The 22,085-nt window shown below is 33.7% G+C and overlaps 1 protein-coding gene across 1 annotated transcript in view; it reads left to right on the top strand.

Annotated features, from left to right (window-relative positions):
* The first annotated feature begins 5,328 nt into the window (after positions 1 to 5,328).
* Positions 5,329 to 22,085, top strand: part of thop1 (thimet oligopeptidase 1) — a 39,505-nt gene continuing 22,748 nt past the window's right edge. Inside the window, exons 1-2 of the mRNA XM_030131756.1 lie at positions 5,329 to 5,457; positions 16,208 to 16,414. Of these exons, the coding sequence (XP_029987616.1) occupies positions 5,445 to 5,457; positions 16,208 to 16,414 (220 nt within the window). The 5' untranslated portion in view covers positions 5,329 to 5,444. The remainder of the gene's footprint in view (positions 5,458 to 16,207; positions 16,415 to 22,085) is intronic.

The following is a 22,085-nucleotide window of genomic DNA, read 5'->3' as shown; positions in this document are numbered from 1 at the left end:
ATGAACATGTAAAGATTCACTTTTTTTTTTTTTTTAATGTTGATAAAATCCACCTCCTCTGAATGGGCCGAGCCTTCTCATCTAACAGAACCAGACTTCACCGATTCCGGGTCCAGTCTGATCTGGTCTGAGCCCGGTCGGTTCTGGGTGTTTTTCATACCTGACACTGTGTGTCCGAGTATGTTTTTTAATCACATGTTTCTGTTTCCCCTCTTATCTGTGTTTATTTGTGTTTGGGATTTGAGTGAGTTTCTTCATATTTTCATTCATATTTAACCCTCAGATGCATAAGTGGGTCCACATGACCTGCTGAGGCTGTTTTCTTCCAGTATCTGTGTAATAAAAAGGTATTATTTCATATCCTCCTGAGACTAGGAGTGTGTATTGGCAAGAATCTGATGATACGATACAAATCACAATACTAGGATCATCATACGATATATCACGATATATCATGATACTGTTAAAAAGGCAGTTTTTTGTTTGTTTCTTTTTTTGAAGATTTTTTCCTGGAAGAATTTAATTACACCAGAAATCTGTACAAATACTAAACACATTTTTATTTGATCAGAACAGGATAATAAAATAAAAATACTTGTCACTATGAGAATAAAGTCATAATTTTAAAACATCTCATAATGTAACAAAAGTAGTGTCGTACTTTTATGAGATGAAAGTCATAATATTTTGAAAATAGATTCGCAATAGTGCGATAAAAAGTCATAATTTATAAATTGTAAACCTTAATCCTTGTTGAGTTTCAGTTTCAGCGAATGCAACAAGTGAAGCAGCAACTTTCACTTTGTTGGAGCGGACGACTAATGCTAACGTGTTGATCTGTGGTGTTTTCTGTCCGACTGCAGTAGAAGCTCAGCTTCCCCTAAAATGACTCACATTAAATGCTCAAATCTGTTCAGTTGTTTTCATTTCATTGACTCCAAACATGTTTGAACACGTTCATCTCTCAGACCAGTTGGTTCAGAATCAGTTTGATCCCAGATCAGTGGACTGGATGTTGTTCACTTCTCCTCCATTCCCGTGTCTGTGTTTGTTCATTCCATCTCTGCTCAGTGCATTTGTCCGTAGACGCTCAGCGTCCATGCACTTCAATGGGACTGAGTGGAACTGCTGCAAACTGACTCTAAACTGGACCAGCATTGGATAAATGACACCATGTTGTCCCGCCTCCGGACGCTCGGCGTCTCTGGGGGCGAATGGAGCTGTGGGCGGAGCTCAGCCGGGCCGGACGCTGAGCTTCCACGTGCTGATTGGAGGATCAGTCCAAAGGCTGAATCCTGTTTGATTGACAGCTGTTTTCAGATCTGCTCCTTCACTGACACAGTTCAGTTTAATACCGTCACACATTCTGCTGTGAAATCACAGAAACCAAATGAACTGTTCACTTCTTGCACTGTAAATAAAAGACACTCATTGTACTTCCTTGTTTCAATTTAACATAACGTCGATCAGAACAGGATCTAATGCTATGTCACAAAAAAAAAATAAAAAATTCTAATTCTCTAGTTTCCAAAGGAACTACCGCCTGATCAGCCTTGGCAGAACTCTGCGCTCTCCCAGTGCTTTTCTGTATTTACTTTGCTTTTCAAATTTTCAAAATATTAAACTAGAAAAGCACTGGGAGAGCACAGACCTCTGCCAAGGCAGATCAGTGCCCCCCCCCCCCCCCCCCCCCCCCCGATCACCACCAAAATTTAATCATTTGTTCCTTGTGCCAGTATCTACATTTCCTGAAATTTTCATCCAAATCTGTCCGTAACTTTTGGAGTTATCTTGCACACACACACACACAGACAGGCCAACACCGGCAAAAAAACAAAACCTCTTTGGCGGAGGTAAAAAAAAAAAAAAAATTTAAATTGTTAAAAATGTAAAAAAAAAAAACAAAACAAAACAAAAAAAAAACTTTGTGGACCAAAATATAATACAAGTGATTATTTTTAATATGAGAAAATGACAAAAGCACACTAAAAACACACTGATGTGAACACAGGTCATTTATGGGTCCAGACCATCGTGCATCTAAGGGTTAAACTGAAACTGAAACTGAAACTGAAACTTCAGACTCACCAGCTCCATCCGTCCAGGTTTAATGATCCGTATGTTCAATAGTCATGTGTGTTTTTTACATCGACCATAAATAAATGCATCAAACTTTAATAAAAGCAGTGGGTTTCCCTCAGGATGATTCACTTTACATTAATTTTACAAAAAAATTGGGCTTGTTGAGGAAAACTTTAGTTTCTTTGCGTTTTCCTTTTAAACTGTGCATCAAATATTTTCAGCCACAACAGACGAAAAGTCGACTGTAAGAAGAAACAATCTGTCATTTTATCAGTTCATTTACGACATTTTGGTGGATGTTGAGCTTTATTTAAGAAGGAAAACAATCCACTTTCAGGATAAAGACAGTTTTGTGTTTTGAAGGTAATGACAAGGTTTGTTTTTTTTTAATTTAATGGTAAATTCTGCATTTATAGAAAAACATTTTTATGAAGAACTGCATCAAAACTAAAGCATGTTTTTGACAAATTTCTTATGGATGAATGGTGTATAAATCTGAGTTCTGTACTTCTTTTTCTTATTTTGTTTTTTTTCTTTTGACATAAAACTTTGTATATTTATGTGGACATACTGTAAATGTACACGTCTTCCCTAAAACAAGGACTTTTAAAACCTGAAGGTGTGGTGTGTGTTCTTTTATTTCCCAGCAGACCCTGAACACAGCATTCAACATAAAAGACACTGACGACTCCAGATATTTACCAACGGATCAATACAGATTCAATTAAACACAGAAAAGCACAAATATTTACTGATTTATCTGACAGTTTTCATGAATTAAAAGAAGCAAAAGTCACTGTAATGAACCACAGTTTGTCACTAAAGCTGATTTTCATCTGTTTTGTACGAGCAGATGTTAAAGAGGAGCTGAAAACACACTAGAAAATAACTTATAAATGTCAAAAGAATTATGGACAAAACAATCAAGATAAAATCACAATAAGTTCCAGAAGAAACTATACTTTTCAGAAGCACAAAAAGAGACCAAAAAAAAAGAAAAATATATAATAAGATACAATAAGATATGACGAAACATGTTGAAATGAAAGTATTTAATGTTAAACAGATGTAAATAAATAAATAAATCCAAACTACATCTTCACAAATAGAACAACAGTGACGGCACAAAGAGATGTAATAGCAATTAAAAATGTACAAGATAAAAAAGAAAAAAAAAAAAAATAGAAAGCAACGCAGAAATAAATGCAGGGATAAAAATTAAAGAAGGAAATATATAAATAAGGACAAAATAGATAAATAAATGGTACAGAAATTAATTTATCAAGCCATTTTTTAATTTCTGTATATATTTTTCTCAGTATGGCAGGTTCAGTCCTCCATATTCAATTATTTTTTTTCAACTTTATTGAAAATATTCAGGTATACAAAACATGTAAATTTTGAACAAACAAACATCAAGATGTCAAAAAGAAAAAGCATTTGAACAAATAAATTTAAGAAAAAATGCATAAATTTAAAGATACAAGACAGAATAGACAAGTAATAGTATATATAATTATATATATTTCTTAGAAAAATAAATATATAAATGCATCAGAGAGTTCAGTCTATTTGAAAGAATTCTTTATAAATTGTCAGGGTGCTAGTGCTTTTTTTTTTTGTTAAAGATAAATTCCAAAGATTTAATATAAATTTCAAATTCTATCTGGAAGATTTTAAAATTTGGGGTGTGTTATGGTATATTTATTTTTGTGTGTATGAAATTTTCCAAATAAAATGATCAAATTTACAACAAATTCTAAATTTCAAATATTATGTTCAAAATATGTAATTACATTTTGAGATGTTATAGTTATTTTTTCATGACTTTTAGATATGATGTATTTTTCAATTTTAGACCAGAAGTTAGAAGAGTGTTCACACAGAAAGAATAAGTGTAGAGTACTCCTCCATATTCAAGGATGTTTTAGTAATAAATAACTAACACTATTTCCTTAAAAATAAAAACTAAAAGTTCAACAATAAAAGAAGTACAAACAATAAATGAAGTACAAACAGAGTAAATATTCAATAGAATTAAGAAAATAATCAGAGCTGATCATGGTTATAGATGTAGTTTCTCCTTTTATAATAGAATATAAACTTCTTTTTGGCACATGAACAGTAAAAGTAAACGTTACTGTGTTATGAACCTCCCACCAGGGGGCGCTAAGAGTTAAAATGATGTCAAATGACAAGATTTCAGTATTAAGGTCGAGATAAAGCATCTACTGTAAACTAAAATCTGACACAGAAACAGAGCTGCAAATATGCAATTAGTTTTGCATCCTTTTAAAAAAGTATTATTATTATTATTATTATTATTATTATTATTATTATTATTATTATTATTAATAATAATAATAATAATAATAATAATAATAATAATAATAATAATAATAATAATAATGATAATAATAATAATAATAATAAATGCATAATGGGTTGATAATGTAAAGCGCTTTGAATGCCCAAAAAAGCGCTATAGAAATCTAATCTATTATTATTATTTTATGAATTTAAAAAGAATACATGAAAGTAAAAAAAGAGAGAAAAATTGGAGATAACTGACATTCATACAGACACATGCACTTTTGTTACTGATGAGCTGAAAAAAATCAACATTCATATCAATATATGAAATTTAGACTGTTGGTTTTAATGACAATTTATCAACACAAGTTAATCATTGTGTAAAAGACAAGGGTCTGTGACTGAAAATATAGAAAGAAAATGAAATCTTAAAAGAGAAAAAACAAATAATCCAATCCAAATTTATTTATGAAGCACTTTAAAACAATTGCAGTGGACCAAAGTGCTGGGCAGAAGAATAATTCAAACCAAAGTTTAAGAATAAAATACAGAATAGATTTAAAGACATAAAAACTGTATAAAAAAAAGGAAAAAGTGCTAAACAGAAGAAATAAACAAAACCCAAAATAAAAGAATAAAATACAAGATAGATTAAAAAGCCATAAAAACAATAGAGTAAAAATAGTACCTTCAAACATCTCACATGGTTTCAAAAGCCAAGGAGAAAAAATGGGATAAATAAATAAAATAAAATAAATAATTTTTAAAAGTCAAGATAAGTTATAAGATATGTTGTTTACAGTCAAAAAAGTATATATAATAAATATAAAATATAATACAATAAAAAACTAAAATAAATAAATAAATAAAATAATTTTAAAAAATAAAATTAAAGTCATAAAATAAATCCGACCGTCTGTTTCCGAACACGGTGCTCTTATTGTGAAAAGTCTCGACCGGAAGTGTAGTTTTTCTTTTGTAGTTCTCCTCCACTGAGCGGAGTGACAGAAACCACACGGACCGAACCGACCTTCATTCAATCTACAGCTATGGGGCCGACAGGTGCGTAAAGTCCGGGCTTTTCACACCGAACCGGGTCCGTTTCAGAGCCGGAGCCGCCGGTGCTTGGGCCGGTTCGTTCCCGCCTCTTTAGACCCGATTAGCTTAGATCCGCAGTCAGTTTAAGCTAACGGCTAACAGCTAATGATGAAGAGGAGGAGAATTCATGTGAAATCCACCTGGAAATAAGTGCACACCTGTTCAGAGGAAACTGAGCTGGTTCTAAACCCTGCTGGGGTTCGGTCCGGTTCTGGTTTGTGTGTGTGTCTGAGGCTGAATGCTGTTAAATGGACCTAACTGTGCTTACTCATTAAGCTAACTGTTGTGCAATCTGTTTTATTTAGGGCAGAGCTGCAGCTTTATCCTTAAACTAACTGCTTTTATTCCACATGTCAGTCATTGACCTCAGATCCCAGGATCCTGAACCATCCAGGCACTAAAACTGGCACTGGACTCCGGTTAAAAAAAAAATACAGAAATTAAGGAATTAAGTCACTTTTAGCTCAAACTTTATATTATGAAACAAGACTAACCACACATTCTGATTCAGTCAAGTCTGTTTGTGAATTTAGCATCAAACTAGTCTGCCATGCATGAACTGCTTTCTGTGAATATCACATTGTGTTGTGCTTTTGGAGGAAAAAAATTAAAGGACTTAAGGGTTTGAAGTTTGGATGGAAAAGCTGCACATTTACTGGATGCATGAGGATGAAAGCTGGGAGATTCTGGGCAAAAATGAGGTTTTAAAATCTGTCAATCTGAAATAAAGAGGGATTCTGATTCTCAATATTGATAATGGTCACATGGGAGGAGGATGGTGGTCATTTTCTTTCAGGTTCCACATCCAGTGGGCCGAACCAGTAAAATAATAACATAATAACCAATAAATAACAACAGCTCCAAATTTTTGTCTTTGTTGTAGTGCAAAAAAAAAAATTAAATTAAATTATGAAAATACTTAATTATATAAACTATCCAAACAAAAAAGATATGAATAACCTGAAAAAACTGAAATTTCTTAAGAAAATAAGTGCAATATTAAAAATATTACACCTCAACTTATCATTTCTACATGTGCATTATGGATCAGATCTACAAAGACACTAAACACTTAGTAACAGGCAGAAAAGAGTTCAAATTTTGCTGAATTTTCTTTAGACATTTCAGGTTGTTCATATTTGTTCAGGTTATTCACATTGTATTGTTACAGGATAGTTTGTAAATGTAAATATTTTCAGAATTTAATGTTATTTTTTGCACTAAAACAAAGACAAAAATTTGAAGTTGTCATTATTTATAGACATAATGTAATATTTTTTTCATATCAAACCGAGAAGAAAATATGGAGTCATTATTTTTTGTAGGATATTTTACTTTGACAAAAGTGTCCTAAAAATACACTGATGTGAACGTGGGTCATTTTGATCCGTTTGTGGGTCCAGACCCTCATGCATCTAAGGGTTAAACTGACACTGATACTTCAGACTCCACAGCTTCATCCATCCAGGTTTAATGATCAGTCTGTTCAATAGTCGTGTGTGTTTTTAACCACTCATTCAAATTCAATCAAGTTTGTGAATTTAGCATCAAACTAGTCTGCAATGCATGAACTGATTTTTGTGAATATCACATTTTGTTGTGGTTTTGGAGGAATTAATTAAGGGACTTAAGGATATGAAGTTAGGATGTAAAAGCTGCACATGTACTGGATGCATGAGGATGAAAGCTGGGAGACTCTGGGCAGAAATGAGGTTTTAAAATCTGTCAATCTGAAATAAAGATGGACTCTGATTCTCAATATTGATAATGGTCACATGGGAGGAGGATGGTGAGAGCAGGTAGCTTCTGAATAGAACTTAGTGGTAAAATGTACACTATAAAAAAAGAAAACAGAAAAGAATAGTCATAAAGGATATTATAAAGAAGACAACCTACAGGATGCAAAAAAATTAAAAACATTGTAAAGAAAGAAAGCACCTTAAAGCATACCCCAAGATGAAAAATGTCTTACAAGGGCAGCTAACAAATAATCACCATTGAAGATGCAAATAGAAAAAAGAGATTGTAAAAGATGAAACAAGACAAAAATGATATTTAAGATGCAACAAAATGAAATTGTCATCATCAAAACAGAAATGTTGAAAAAGCTGCAGCAAATTAAAACATTGTAAAACACACAACAAACTGAAAATAACATCAAAGATAGAATAAAATGGAAATATTGTAAAAAGCTCAAAATTAGAATGCAGAGAAGGAAACTGATGAGAGGATGTTGTAGAAGATGCACAAAAGATGAAAGATAGAAACGCAAGATGCAACAAGACGGAAACGTAAAAGTCGCAAAATGAAAATCTTGAAATGGATGCAACGAACAGAAATGACTAAAATAATAAGCAGCTTTAGAAACAAAAAAAAAACAAGATGAAAACATAAGACAGAAAAATAAATTAACAGACAAAATTACAACTAGTCTTATTTTTTCATTTTGATTTAACATTAAATTGATATCGTGACATAAAAATATATTTTATAGAAATCATCATTCATCATCATTTTGTTTTTCGGAATCAGGACTAATACTGTTTAATGATAAAGGAGGCAGAAGTGAAAGCTGATGAAAAAGTCCTATTGTGGCTTAAGTGAATAATGCAGAAAGAGTCTATTTGCTCCAGTATTGAGGAAAAGATGCAGAGAAGTGAATATTTCAAACATGCCAAAAAAACAAAACAAAACAAAAAAAAAAACAATGACCATGAAAATGACCAAAACTTTAAAAAAAAATGTTGTGGCTTTCCATGTTCTCCTTCAGACTGAATTTTGAGGACATTTTACGATCAAAAACTAAATTCAAGTGTTGATTTTAACTCGGACAGTCAGTTGAAATCAACTCTTGAATTAAATTTTTGATAATAAAATGTCCTCAAAACTTGTTAAAGGAAGGAGGAGGGGTGACGTTAGGTTTTTGTCAGAATAAATGAGTGAGTATATTCTGTTCAGGTTTTTAATTTTATCGGTGTTTTGTGTCCGTTTGTTGTTCATACATATTGAGAAAGTGGAGTCTGATGATGATGATGATAATAATAGGCCTAATGATAATAATAATAATGCATTTTATTTGAAAGTGCCTTTCATGAAACCCAAGGACACAGTACAGCAAAAGATAAAAGACAAAAACTAAAATACAGAGGAAAAACAAGTGTGAGAAATGTGGTAGAGGTAAGATGTTAGGGAATTATTATTATGGGTGATGAACAGGTTAGTCCAGTGGTTCTCAGTCTTTTTCTGTCACCCCCCCCCCCCCCCCCGGAGGACTGAAGATCTTCAGCCCCCCCTCAACCCCAACAACATTATAACAGTGGTGCAATTATAACATTTACTGACAGAAACATCAATATTCTAACAATACTTTTTGCTTTTCCTTGAATAACTTTTTGTTCAGATTTAGAATAACTTAGATTTTTGCTTGAATAATTTAAATAAACTCATCCAGACTGCTCCCTGAGACAATATTTTTCCAAATGAAAATAGGAAATGTACAATTATCTACAACTATGACAATAAAGGTACTTTTTTTAGTCCATCAACCACATGTTGTTTCCACAGATGACCATGTGACCAGTATCAGTGGGTCCATGAGCCCGTTTCCATCGGACATCTGAGAACATTCAAGTCCAAACTGGTCCAAAACCCAAACCTGTGTAGGGCTGTGTGTTGGCAAGAATCTGGTGATACGATACAAATCCCAATACTAGGATCACCATACGATATGTCATGATATATCATGATACTGTTAAAAAGGCAATTTTTTATTGGTTTTGTTTCTTTTTTTAAGAGATTATTTCCTGGAAGAATTGAATTACACCAGAAATCTGCACAAATACTAAACACATTTTTATTTGATCAGAACAGGATCTAATGTTCTATCACAAAATGTTCCTGTGTTTGAACTGAAATTCTATTTTACAGACATTAGTTTCAGATCCTGTTCAATTGTTCATGTTCTATTAGTTCACAACTAACGTCAGAACTTTATTTTAGTTCAATCCCAACAAAGGAACGCACATTATTGAATAAAACAGTGTTAAATAATAATAAATAAAATATAAACAAAAAAGAAAAACAAAAAAACAAAAATGAACCTCCCCAATTTCTGCATTTGAAAAATACTTAAAAATATCGATACAGTACTTTTTAATATCGATACAGTATTGTGAAATGAAAAATCGTGATATATTGCAGAAGCGATATTTTCTTACGCCCCTAGTGTCCTTGTGTCTTTTCCAGTCCAGTCCTTGTCCATTGTCCAAACCTAAACTCTTTGTCTAGTCCAGTGACAGATCACCATGGCAGTAGATTGGTTTGGTGTACGTCCATAAAATGAGTCCAGGGTGCTCCAACCATTAAACATTAGTTCCACCTGACACATGTTCTAACCTGAAGAACAAAAAAAACCACCCAGGAGTGAACCCATGACCCCTCTGGGGTGGCCCCCCCCACAGTTTGACAAACACTGGGTTAATGTAACGTCACCTGGTAAAAGAAAAGAGCGTCTGAATAAACCTAGAGTAATAAGAGACAGACAGAAGACGAGTGAACACAAGTGAATACAAGTGAATACAGCTGCAGGAATGTAAGTGAAGATGCAGGTTCAATGTCAAGGAGACACGTGTTATTGTTAGGGGTGTAAGAAAATATCGGTTCTGCAATATATCACAATATTTCATTTGACAGTACTGTATTGATATTAAAAAGTACTGTATCGGTATTTTTAGGTGTTTGTTCAAATGCAGATATTGTGGAGGTTCACTTTTGTTTTGTTTTGTTTTTTTCTTTTTGTTGATATTTTATTATTATTTAACACTCTTTTATTAAATAATGTTCGTTCCTTTGTTGGGATTGAACTCAAATACTGTTCTGATGTTAGTTCTGAACTAATAGAATATGAACATTTGAACAGGATCTGAAACTGTAATGTCTGTAAAACAGAATTTCAGTTTGAACACAAGAACATTTGGTGATATAACATTAGATCCTGTTGGGATCAAATAAAATGTATTTAGTATTTGTGCAGATTTCTGCTGTAATTCAGTTCTTCAAGGAAATAATCGTTTAAAAAAAAAAAGAAACAAACAAAAAATTGTCGTGATATATCGTATCATGATCCTAGTATTGTGATTTGTATTGTATTGCCAGATTCTTGCCAATACACAGCCCTAGTTATTGTGTTGAAGTTGAATATTTCAGAGTTTGTAGATGTTGTCGAGTAAGGCTGCAACTAATGTCATATTTCTGTCATTGATTAGTCAGATTATGAACGGAAAAAAAAGAATGAAAAACAGTGGCTCTTATTTATATTTATTGCAGCAATAAAACACATTTTCCTCCTAATCACCAAAAGCATGTAAACCTGCACAGAACCATAGTAATGTCAAAAGAAACAGGAAGAAAATGTAAAAGCCACATCACAATAAAGAGGCTGAAAAAGATGCAAAAACCCCCAGAAATATGGCAAAAGATGGAAGTAAATGAAAACAAAATTATTAGCAACTCTAGAGAAAAATAGATTATTATTATTATTATTATTATTATTATTATTATTATTATTATTATTATTATTATTATTATTATTATTTATAAATACTAAACAGTGCATAACATACACAGCCCAATACAAGAAAAAATTGTGACTTAATAAATATTGTATTAATATTAATGTGGACTGAAACACATTCAGGAAAATATTTAGTTTAGGGTGAATAACAATTAAAACGGGGGGTGTAAAAAAAAAATGCAGCCCATGGGATGAATCTGCAAAGTCCAAAAATGACACTGAAGATTTTAACAAACGAGGATGTTGAACTGGTTTTAGTTCAGGTTCCACATTCAGACCAATATGATCTGAAGTAAAATAAGAACAGAATAATAACCTTTAAGTAATGAATCTAAATTTTTTATCTTTGTTTTAGTGCAAAAACCCATTAAATTCTGAAAATATTTACATTAATAATCTATCCTTTAACAGTAAAATGTAAATATTCTGAACAAATATGAACAACCTGAAATGTCTAAAGGAAATTAAGTGTAATTTTAACAATATTCTACCTGTTAACTGAATGTTTTGTGCCTTTGTAGATCTGATCTGAAATGCACATGTATTAATGATAAGTTGAGGCAGAATATCGTTAAAATTGCACTTATTTCTCAGTTTTTTCAGGTTATCCACATGTATTTTGTTTGGATAGATTGTAAATGTGAATATTTTCAGAATTTAATGTTATTTTTTGCACTAAAACAAACATAAAAATTTGGAGTTGTCATTATTTGTAGGTTATTATGTTATTATCATTATTTGTAGGTTATTATATTATTTTAAGGTTATCACGTTATTATGTTATTTGTAGGTTATTATGTTATTATGTCATTTATAGGTTATTATGTTATTATCATTATTTGTAGGTTGTTGTGTTATTTGTAGGTTATTATGTTATTGTCATTGTTTATAGGTTATTATGTCTATCATTATTTGTAGGTTATTATGTTATTATTTATAGGTTATGTTATTTGTAGGTTATTGTGCTATTATCATTATTTATAGGTTATTATGTTATTATTTATAGGTTGTTATGTTATTTGTAGGTTATTATGCTATTATCATTATTTATAGGTTATTATGTTATTAATAGGGCTGGGTATCATGGCCAATTTCCATAATCGAGTCGATTTCGATTCAAAAGGTTCTGAATCGATTAATCACGATTCAATTCGATTCAATATCGATTCGATTCAGTATTAATTGATTGAGTCAAAGTAATTTAGTGATACCAAAGTACAATTTTGAGTTGTAACCTGATTATTTGAGTACTGCAGTCATGCAACACATCAATACTGGAATCAATATTGATATTAGAAAGGAAACAAATGAGATTTCAGCAGTAAATTGTTGAATCTGCTCTTAAATAATGTACAGGACAGAAACATTGCCATGTTTCTACAGTGGCTCAGACTTCTTCGTCATCTTTATTCTGCACGCGCTCTGTGAATGTTGGTCAGGGAGCTGGGGGGGGGTAGCGTAGCGGTCAGACATTGTCACTTTGCTATTTCTCTAACTCTATACTCAGCTGTAGGTGATAGTATGGATCCAACTTATTATTCCAAGAACAACCGGTTTCCGCGACTCTCCGGCGGCCGGTTCCTTCACACTGCGGGTTCGACTTTGAGCCACCCTTCCTCCGCGTCAGAGCTGTCGCGAGCAGACCAAGTCTTCCCCAGGGGTTCGCAAGACGGAACCGCCCCCGGTTCCATGAACTCCTGGTCCTGCTCTGAAAAATCAATCTCATCCACTATTAATCGATTACGCAAAATTAAAATGAGATTGATTTAAGATCGATTAAATCAATTTTTTTACCCAGCCCTAGTTATTATCATTATTTTTAGGTTATGTTATTTATAGGTTATTATGTTATTATCATTATTTCTAGGTTATTGTGTTATTATCATTATTTCTAGGTTGTTATGTTATTTATAGGATATTATGTTATTATCATTATTTTCAGGTTGTTATGTTATTTATTGGTTATTATGTTATTATCATTATTTATAGGTTATTATGTTATTATCATTATTTATAGGTTGTTATGTTATTTATAGGTTATTATGTTATTATCATTATTTATAGGTTATTATGTTATTACCATTATTTTTAGGTTGTTATGTTATTTATAGGTTATTATGTTATTATCATTATTTTTAGGTTGTTATGTTATTTGTAGGTTATAATGTTATTATCATTATTTATAGGTTATTACGTTATTTTTAGGTTATTATGTTATTATCATTATTTGTAGGTTATTATGTTATTATTCTACTGGTCCGACCCACTGGAGATCCAATTGATGTGAATGTAGAACCTTAACTAAAGTGAGTTTGACATCCCTGTTTTAAATTAATAAAATAATAATCTGATTATTATTATGATTTGGTCTAAAAGCTGCATCCAGTAAGGTTCTATATGGGCCACGGACCACGAGTTTGTCAACAAAATGGGTGGAAAAGGTTGAAGTTCCTCCAGTAAACAGATGAAAGGATGCAGATGTGGGTCCTCAGTGCAGATCAGACTGTGGCGGATCGTTTTCCTCGTCTTAGTTTTCTTGAGTCAACATGTTAAAGTGTCTCTGAGCGTATTTTCACGTCCGTTACTAAACGTGGCTGACCTGCCTGAGGCCAACATGGGGAAAGACTCCATGGAAATGTGTTGTTTCCTGTTTACGTGACTCATTCCTTTGGCCAAACGCAGCTTTGAACATGTTCCTAAAAGGGCGTTTCTGATCCAGTTCAACTGCTTCTCAGTCGTGGGGTAAATGTTAGTTGAACTTAAACCATCAGTCACTTCATATCAGGTTTAACCCAGAGGTTCTTCAAACACTAACCACCAAATTATCTGCACATTACAGCAGTAACTAGGGCTGTGTATTGGCAAGAATCTGGCAATACGATTTAAATCACAATACTAGGATCTAGGGATGTAACGATTACCGGTATGACGATAAGCCGCAGTAAAATTGCAGACAGTTAGTATTACTGTTTAAATTCTAATTATCATGATAACTGTGTTTGATTACTACAATTTTAGGGGGAAAAACCCTATGTAAAGATCTGCTTTTATGTCAAATATTTGAGTATACAGTAGTTTTAATTTATTACAAATTTGATTTTATATACCTAATATTTGGAACCAATATTCACTTTTAAAGTCTTTGAAAAGGTTCGTTAAGGATCTTTGTGTTATTTATGCAATAAATTATATACATTTTTCAAATCGGATGTCTTTTTTTTTTTTTTTTTTTTTTTTTTGATGTTTTGTGGCCTTTTATGTTTTTATAGTAGGTTAAAGTGAAAAAATAATAGATGACATAGATGAAGTTATGCTGAAAAAAAGATACCAAACATGGGTAGAGTAAACATTTCTTTATATAGTATATAAAGGCAAAATCAAAAGTACTGAAAAATGGCTCAGACCCCTAAAGGTTAATATTTGAATGTTTCTGCAACAGAAGGTACAGTGTGCCTGTTATTTTATTTGTTTTTTGGGGGTTTTCTTGTTTTGTTTTTTAAATACAACTTGATTAAATTATTTCAGTGTGTGTATCAGTACTTTTTGAACATTTTGAGCACGATTTCAATAATACCGCGATAATAATGACGACTGTGATAATTTTGGTCACAATAACCGTGATATGAAATTTTCATATCGTTACATCCCTGCTGGGGTCACGATATGATATATCACGATATATCATGGCACTATTAAAAAGGCAATTTTTTGTTTGTTTCTTTTTTTAATTATTTACTTTAAGAATTGAATTACACTAGAAATCTGCACAAATACTAAACACATTTTTATTTGATTACAACAGGATCTAATGCTATATCACAAAATGTTCCTGTGATAAAACTGAAATTCTGTTTTACAGACATTACAGTTTCAGATCCTGTTCAAATGTTCATATTCTATTAGTTCATAACTAACGTCAGAACATTATTTTTGTTTGAACATATTTTAAGTTTGAACACAGGAACATTTTGTGATATAACATTAGATCCTGTTCTGATCAAGTAAAATGTGTTTAATATTTGTGCAGATTTCTGATGTAATTAAATTTTTCAAGGAAATAATCATAAAAAAAAGAAACAAAACAAAAAAATTGCCTTTTTAACAGTCGTGTTATATCGTATCATGATCCTAGTATTGTGATTTGTATCGTATCACCAGATTCTTGCCAGTACACACTCCTATTATATAGTATAACAGCAGTGAGATTAAAAAACGTGGTTTTAATGGAAGTCAATGGTGCATTTAAATGGAGGAGTATCTGACAATACAGAAAAAATACTGATGCAATCAAATCAGTTTTGTTGCTTGTCTTTGACACATTCAAGGCTCTAATCACCACTAATGTTATAATAAATTGCAGGGAAATGGATATAACAGAAAAAATTACACCTTTTGTGTGTGTGTTTTGGTTTTTTTGGTTTTTTTTTTTTTTTTTTTTTAATAAATCATTCAGAAATCAAATAATCAAACTGGCATTTAAAGGGTTAAAATCCTGAAAATTATTGAATGTTTGTTAGTTTTGAGCTGGGCTGAAGTTGTTTAGGAGATGTATAGAGAAAAAAAAGCAATTGATGTATGATGATTTTATTAGAGCTGCAACCGATTAATCGACTCAAAGTGATCCAAAAAAATCCACAAAAATCCAACCACAATTCTCCTGAATCAGAGCTTTGTTTCCTTCATTTCTCTGCTGTTAAACTTTGGTTCCACTGTTGTGTTTCACATGGACACTTATTGTGACGCACAAAGAAGCTTCAATTCAAGAAAACTGCAATAGAATATTTCCCTTCAATCATTTCGAGTTGATTAATCGAATCATGAATTTTTGCATTCACTTCAAGCACCTAATCGATTAATCGGTCGCAGCTCTAGATTTTATGGCAGTTTTTTTGTGCGTGTACATTTTTTTCATGAAGGGAACCAGAGGGTGCAAAATGCATGAATGGAATATAAAACACACATAAGAGTAAAAGACACTGGATATCAAATTTCATGCCAAAAAAAATTGAAAAATGTACAGAAATGCCTGAGGAGGACCTAAGGGTTAACGCTGCAGGAGCTGAAGTCAGAGGGGACACGCCCCCTTCCTTCTGGGTCCCCTCCCTCCCTTTTGTTGACCTCAGTGTTGTGTTTGTGGTCCAGGTGAGGTGGTGTTTGGCAGCCCGGTACCGGTCTGCTCCGAGAACCGGCTCCGCTGGGACCTGAGCCCCGAGCAGATCCACGACCTCTCCGACAAACTCATCGCCAAGACCAAGCAGGTGTACGACGATGTGGGAAGTCTGGATCTGGACGGCGTCACCTTCGAGAACACGCTGAAGGCGCTCGCCGACGTGGAGGTCGAGTACACGGGTCAGTTTGACACTAGTGGACGGGATGGGTTCTAACACCGGTCTGTAACTTCAGTCCAAATGCTGGTGGTCTGTAGTTCCACAGATATGGTCTATGGTCTACGTGTGAAAAAGGAGAATTAATGATAGAATGGGTTTGTGTCCAAAGGAACATTTGTGTTGGAACAAAACAGTTACATTCACTTTACAGGTTCTGTGTCCTCGACAGGCCTGTGTATCGGCAAGAATCTGGTGATTCGATACAAGTCACAATACTAGGATCATGAAATGAAGCATCACGATATATCATGATACTGTTTAAAAGGCAATTTTTTGTTTTTCTTTTTTTAAATGATTATTTCCCTGAAGAATTGAATTACACCAGAAATATGCACAAATACTAAACAGATTTTATTTGATCACAGCAGGATCTAATGTTATATCACAAAATGTTCCTGTGTTCAGACTTAAATAATGTTTTACAGACATTCCAGTTTCAGATCCTGTTCCAATGTTCATATTCTATTAGTTCAGAACTAACATCAGAACAGTATTTTAGTTCAATCCCAACAAAGGACCTAACATTATTTAATAACAGCGTAAAATAAAACTGAACCTCCACAATATGTGCAATAAATACCTAAAAATATCGATACAGTACTTTTTAATATCGATACAGTATTGTGAAATGAAATATCGTGATATATTGTAGAACCGATATTTTCTTACACCCCTAGTCCTCGAACATTTATAAAATCTAGATTTTAATCAGTAAACATTGCATCACCTTTATCATATACGTTAAAAACATCTGATAACCAGCACTTTAGTCATTTGTTTCAAATTCATCTTATTTAAACATGTGAGTTTTAACACATTTAATCTCTGAGGAAGATAATTAATATATATATTTTAAAAATGTAGATCAACGAATTGTAAGTATTTTTTTTTTTTATTGTAAAAATCTATTTTTATTTCTAACTTTTGTCTTTTAATATTTCTTACATATTGTTCATATAACATTCATACATATTCTGTATTCCTTTTTTTTAGATAATTTTTTCATTGGTTTTTCAGATTTTATGAGTATGAACAATACAAAAAGCAACAAATGACAAAACACACAAAAAGAGAAAGAAAATCTCACCCCAAACTAACAAACTCTGCCATGAATTCAAAAAGTTAGATAAGAGAGAAAAAAGATCAATAATAAAAAAAGATAATAAAAGGGTTACAAAGGGGGAAAAACATAAATATATAAAATACACAAGAATTTGACAGGAGACAGTTAAATGAGTAGCACATGTGAAACACATGAAAAGACAATCAGCTGATATCTTCCAGGAACAGTTGATGGGTCAGTGTGTCTGTAAGGAGAGAAGTGGCTCCGATTTCTGATTCAGATCATAAATCAGCTTCTCCAGAGGAATAAGAGTCGATATCTGTGATACCCACATGTCTACTGTAGGGACCTGGGGAGTGGACCACTGTAACAGGATACATGTTTTAACCAGAAATAAGAGAAATGTTAATGAGTCTGGAGGGAGGTTTAGAAGACAAAAAGGAGGAGTCAGTGAGAACTGTTGACCTTTGACCTCCTGGATTACAGAATGAACCCCATTCATAAAGTCTGGATGTGGTCACATGACCAAAACAATTTCAATTCAATTCAATTCAGCTTTATTTGTATAGCCCAATATCACAACAAGGTTATCTCAAAGGGCTTTACAGAGGCAGTTGGAGTAAACAACAGTCAAATAAACAGCAAGAAAATGAGTAGTGTCCAGGGCATCCCCCGTCCTTAGACCCTCCTTCTCGGCAAGGAAAAACTCAAGGGGGGTGTCTCTGCTGAAATCTGGCTCTCTCATGTCAGTGATGCAAAGTCAGAAATGCCCGTTTCTTCTAAACTACTACTACTGCATAGATGTTATTGTCTGTTCTGTATCCAATGGTTCAATAAATCAGCCATTAAAGAATATGACATGATTTTTTCATGATGTATATTAACAATATTTAGTTTTTATTCTTATAGACCGTATCGAAAGAGAAATTCAGGTTCTCGGGAAAATCGCCGCTTATCAATTAATAGTTGATCGATCGATAAGGTCAACCAACTGATGATTAATGGATTAATCGATAATTTGCATCAATTCTGCGTCCCTTCTTCTGTAGTTGAAGACAGGCAGTGCAACAGCAGTAGATGAACCGACGCTACAGTGGAAACACCGTGGAGGTTTGGATCCAACTGAGTCCAACATCTGCCTTAAACCAGCGTCTTATGAGAACTGTACAGTATTTTAGGAGAATTACAACATGCCACAAAATGTGACTTTACGAGAATCACGCATCAGAAGCCAAACACCCTTTCAATGGAAACATCTGTTGAAATCCTACTATATAATACACGTTCTGTGTCCCACCAATGTCGCACCACAGGACGGCATTTGTACAGGTTTTCCTCAGCCTTCACAGGTCCGATCGCCGCCAAACTCACCAAATGAATGCAAACATTATCTGACTACCTACTAGGCACAGTTTTATGTCTGTATTCAAATGTTGTGAGGTATGCTGGGAGATTTTAGCCTCTCTCTACTTTGAATTCTTCATCCCTGCCACCATACTCCATTTTCAGAAGTGGTTCTGCTGTCGTTCATGACATTTCTACTGCTAGCAGACGATGCTACAGTGTGAAGGCTGCAGTTCACTACCGCTGCATGAATTTTATTAAAATAATACATGAATTATTATATGAGACTCTACATACTGACAGTTAATTGCTAAAACTAATGATTAGAACAATACTATTTTCATGAAACAGATTACTGACAGCTGTACCCAGTGAGTTTCGACCCTAGAAGATATTTCATGTTAGTTGTGTGCATAATCCACACCTTGGGTCTTCTATGTACCAGACAAAGAGTATCCAGTAATACAAACACCAAGAGGTGTTCATCAGATCAGCCTGAGAGGTGCAGCACAAAACAGCTGAACTAATGTTGTAGGCATTAGAAAGTCAATAACGGACATACCAAACAGTTTAATTGAAACAAAGTGTTAACACCGCAACAGTCAATATATGACAAATCACTATGTCAGTGAATCACTGTTTAAAGCAAAAATGATACTAATTAATAGAAATGGTTTGGAAAACCTGAAATTGTAAACTAACAAATCTGTCTAATTATTTCTATGAAATTTACTTATACTTATCTCTATGAACAATTTTGTTGAAGAATGCAAATAGGCAGTATTTCACTGCATATATTATAAATTGATGGTACTGAAATAAGCAAACTGCCTAAATGCATAATTGTGTCTTGAAAATATTCCTTAAATATCCACTCCCAAATAATGCGAACAAATAACATCTCGACAATTTTTTACAAGATTGCTGCTGCTGCTGCTGCTGCTGCTGCTGACCATTTACAATAATGTATAGGCACTTTTCACACACAATGGCACCACGGGCACAATGCCGCTAGTTGTAGAAATATCACTTTTATTTTGCAGAAAACTGCAATGGAAACCCAGCTACTGATGGCCCCTTTTTACCACTTGGTATTTTTTCTATCAATGACTCCAGAAAATAACTGACAGAACTAGTTAATCAACGTTCATCTCAAACTAAAACATAAAACACCAACCGGAAACCGAGACTCCAGAATAAAAGCATCCGACTTGTGGATGTTTTTGCGTCAGATGTTTAATGGCTGATTTTTTTAGATCGATCACTGCCTCCAGATATTTCGGCGGCTGCGACGGTCGACGAGTTGAATGTAAAGAGTTTGGATCCAGGGTGAACCTAACACTCCATTGTGAAGCAGAGCGCTGACTCAGCACGACGGGTCGGTGGCGGCAGCGGCAAAACGCCCATCAGCACTTTAGACAGAAAGCAGCTGAACCAGCGGGTCCAGGCTTTGTTGGAAGCAGCTGAACCCGCCTCCGACTGCAGAGGAAACAAACGGCAGCAGCCTTCAGCCACGGACACGAGCAGACGCAGAAGGCATTCACTGCAAATGTTTATCAGCGCTGTCCTGGAGTTTCAGTTCCACCGGACACTGACTGGAGCTGCGCGACTGTCACCTTTACCACATACTGTTTTTTTATTTACTAACCTTTATTTACCCAGGAAAACAAATCCCACTGAGATTATCCCTCTGCTGTCCCGCCCAAAGAGGCCCTTCGTAACCACCAAGTGAGCATAATAGGCACAGTCATGGAATAATGTCAAAAAACATTTCACAGTTTGTTTATTGCTCTTTTACATTTGTTTGAGCCGTAAACGAAAACACCAAATACTCAATAATTGTCGTATTCTTTAAAGGGCTAACAGGCAAGGCTACATGGATAACAGGCTAATTTATAGAGTCCAAAGGCTAAAAGATAAGAGTTAAAATGTTATTGAGTTATGCTAAAGAGCTAAGATGTTGATTTACAGGGCTAAGAGGCTAATATGCAGAGCTAACAGGTTAATTTGCAATGCTAACAGGCCCTACTAAGGATTACATTAAATGGCTAACAGGGTAAATTGCTAACAGACTACATTACAGGAGTATTACAGGGCTAACAGGCTAATTCAATACTAAGAGACAGAGTTACAAACTTAAGATAAATAGCTAACTTGCGAAGTTACAGAACCACCAGGTTAAAGTACTCAGATAACAGAGTCCAAAGGCTAAAAAATAGAGCTAAAATGTTATTGAGTTATGCTAAAGAGCTAAAATGTTGATTTACAGGGTTAAGAGGCTAATATGCAGAGCTAACAGGTTAATTTGCAATGCTAACAGGCCCTGCTAAAGGATTACATTAAATGGCTAACAGGGTAAATTACCTAGCTAACAGACTACATTACAAGAGTATTACATGGCTAACAGGCTAATTCATTGCTAAGAGACAGAGTTACAAACTTAAGATAAATAGCTAACTTGCAAAGTTACAGAACCACCAGGTTAAAGTACTACCCTAACAGAGTCCAAAGGCTAAAAAATAGAGCTAAAATGTTTTTGAGTTATGCTAAAGAGTTAAATGTTGATTTACAGGGCTAAGAGGCTAATATACAGAGGTAACAGGTTAATTTGCAATGCTAGCCGGCCATGCTAAAGGATTACATTAAATGGCTAACAGGGTGAATTACCTAGCTAACGGATTACATTACAAGAGTATTACAGGGCTAGCAGGCTAATTCATTGCTAAGAACCAGTGTTACAAACTTAAGATAAATAGCTAACTTGCGAAGTTACAGAACTACCAAGTTAAAGTATTAGGCTAACAGAGTCCAAAGGCTAAAAAATAAAAGCTAAAATGTTAGACTTATGCTAAAGAGCTAGGGCGATGATTCACAGGGCTAAGAGACTAATATATAGAGCTAACAGGTTAATTTGTAATGCTAACAGGCCCTGCTAAAGGATTACAATGTTACAAAGTTAAGATAAATAGCTAACTTGCAAAGTTAAAGTACTAGGCTAGCAGGCTAATTTATAAAGCGTGTTGCAACCCTGCTAACAGGCTAATTTACATATTTATTATTATTATTATGTATTTACAGACCCATTATAGCACTAACAGGATAGATTACATTGGTAACAGGTTACGTTACAATGTCAGGGTAAATTACAGGGTAAGAGGCTACGTTACAAGGCTAACAGATTAAGTTATAAGGCTAACAAGCTAATTTATAAGTCAAAGGTTTTGTT

This window comes from Sphaeramia orbicularis, chromosome 4 (assembly GCF_902148855.1).
Source record: "Sphaeramia orbicularis chromosome 4, fSphaOr1.1, whole genome shotgun sequence".
Classification (NCBI taxonomy): domain Eukaryota; kingdom Metazoa; phylum Chordata; class Actinopteri; order Kurtiformes; family Apogonidae; genus Sphaeramia; species Sphaeramia orbicularis.
Note: the sequence above shows the minus strand (reverse complement) of the source record. Positions and strands in the feature narration are given on the sequence as shown.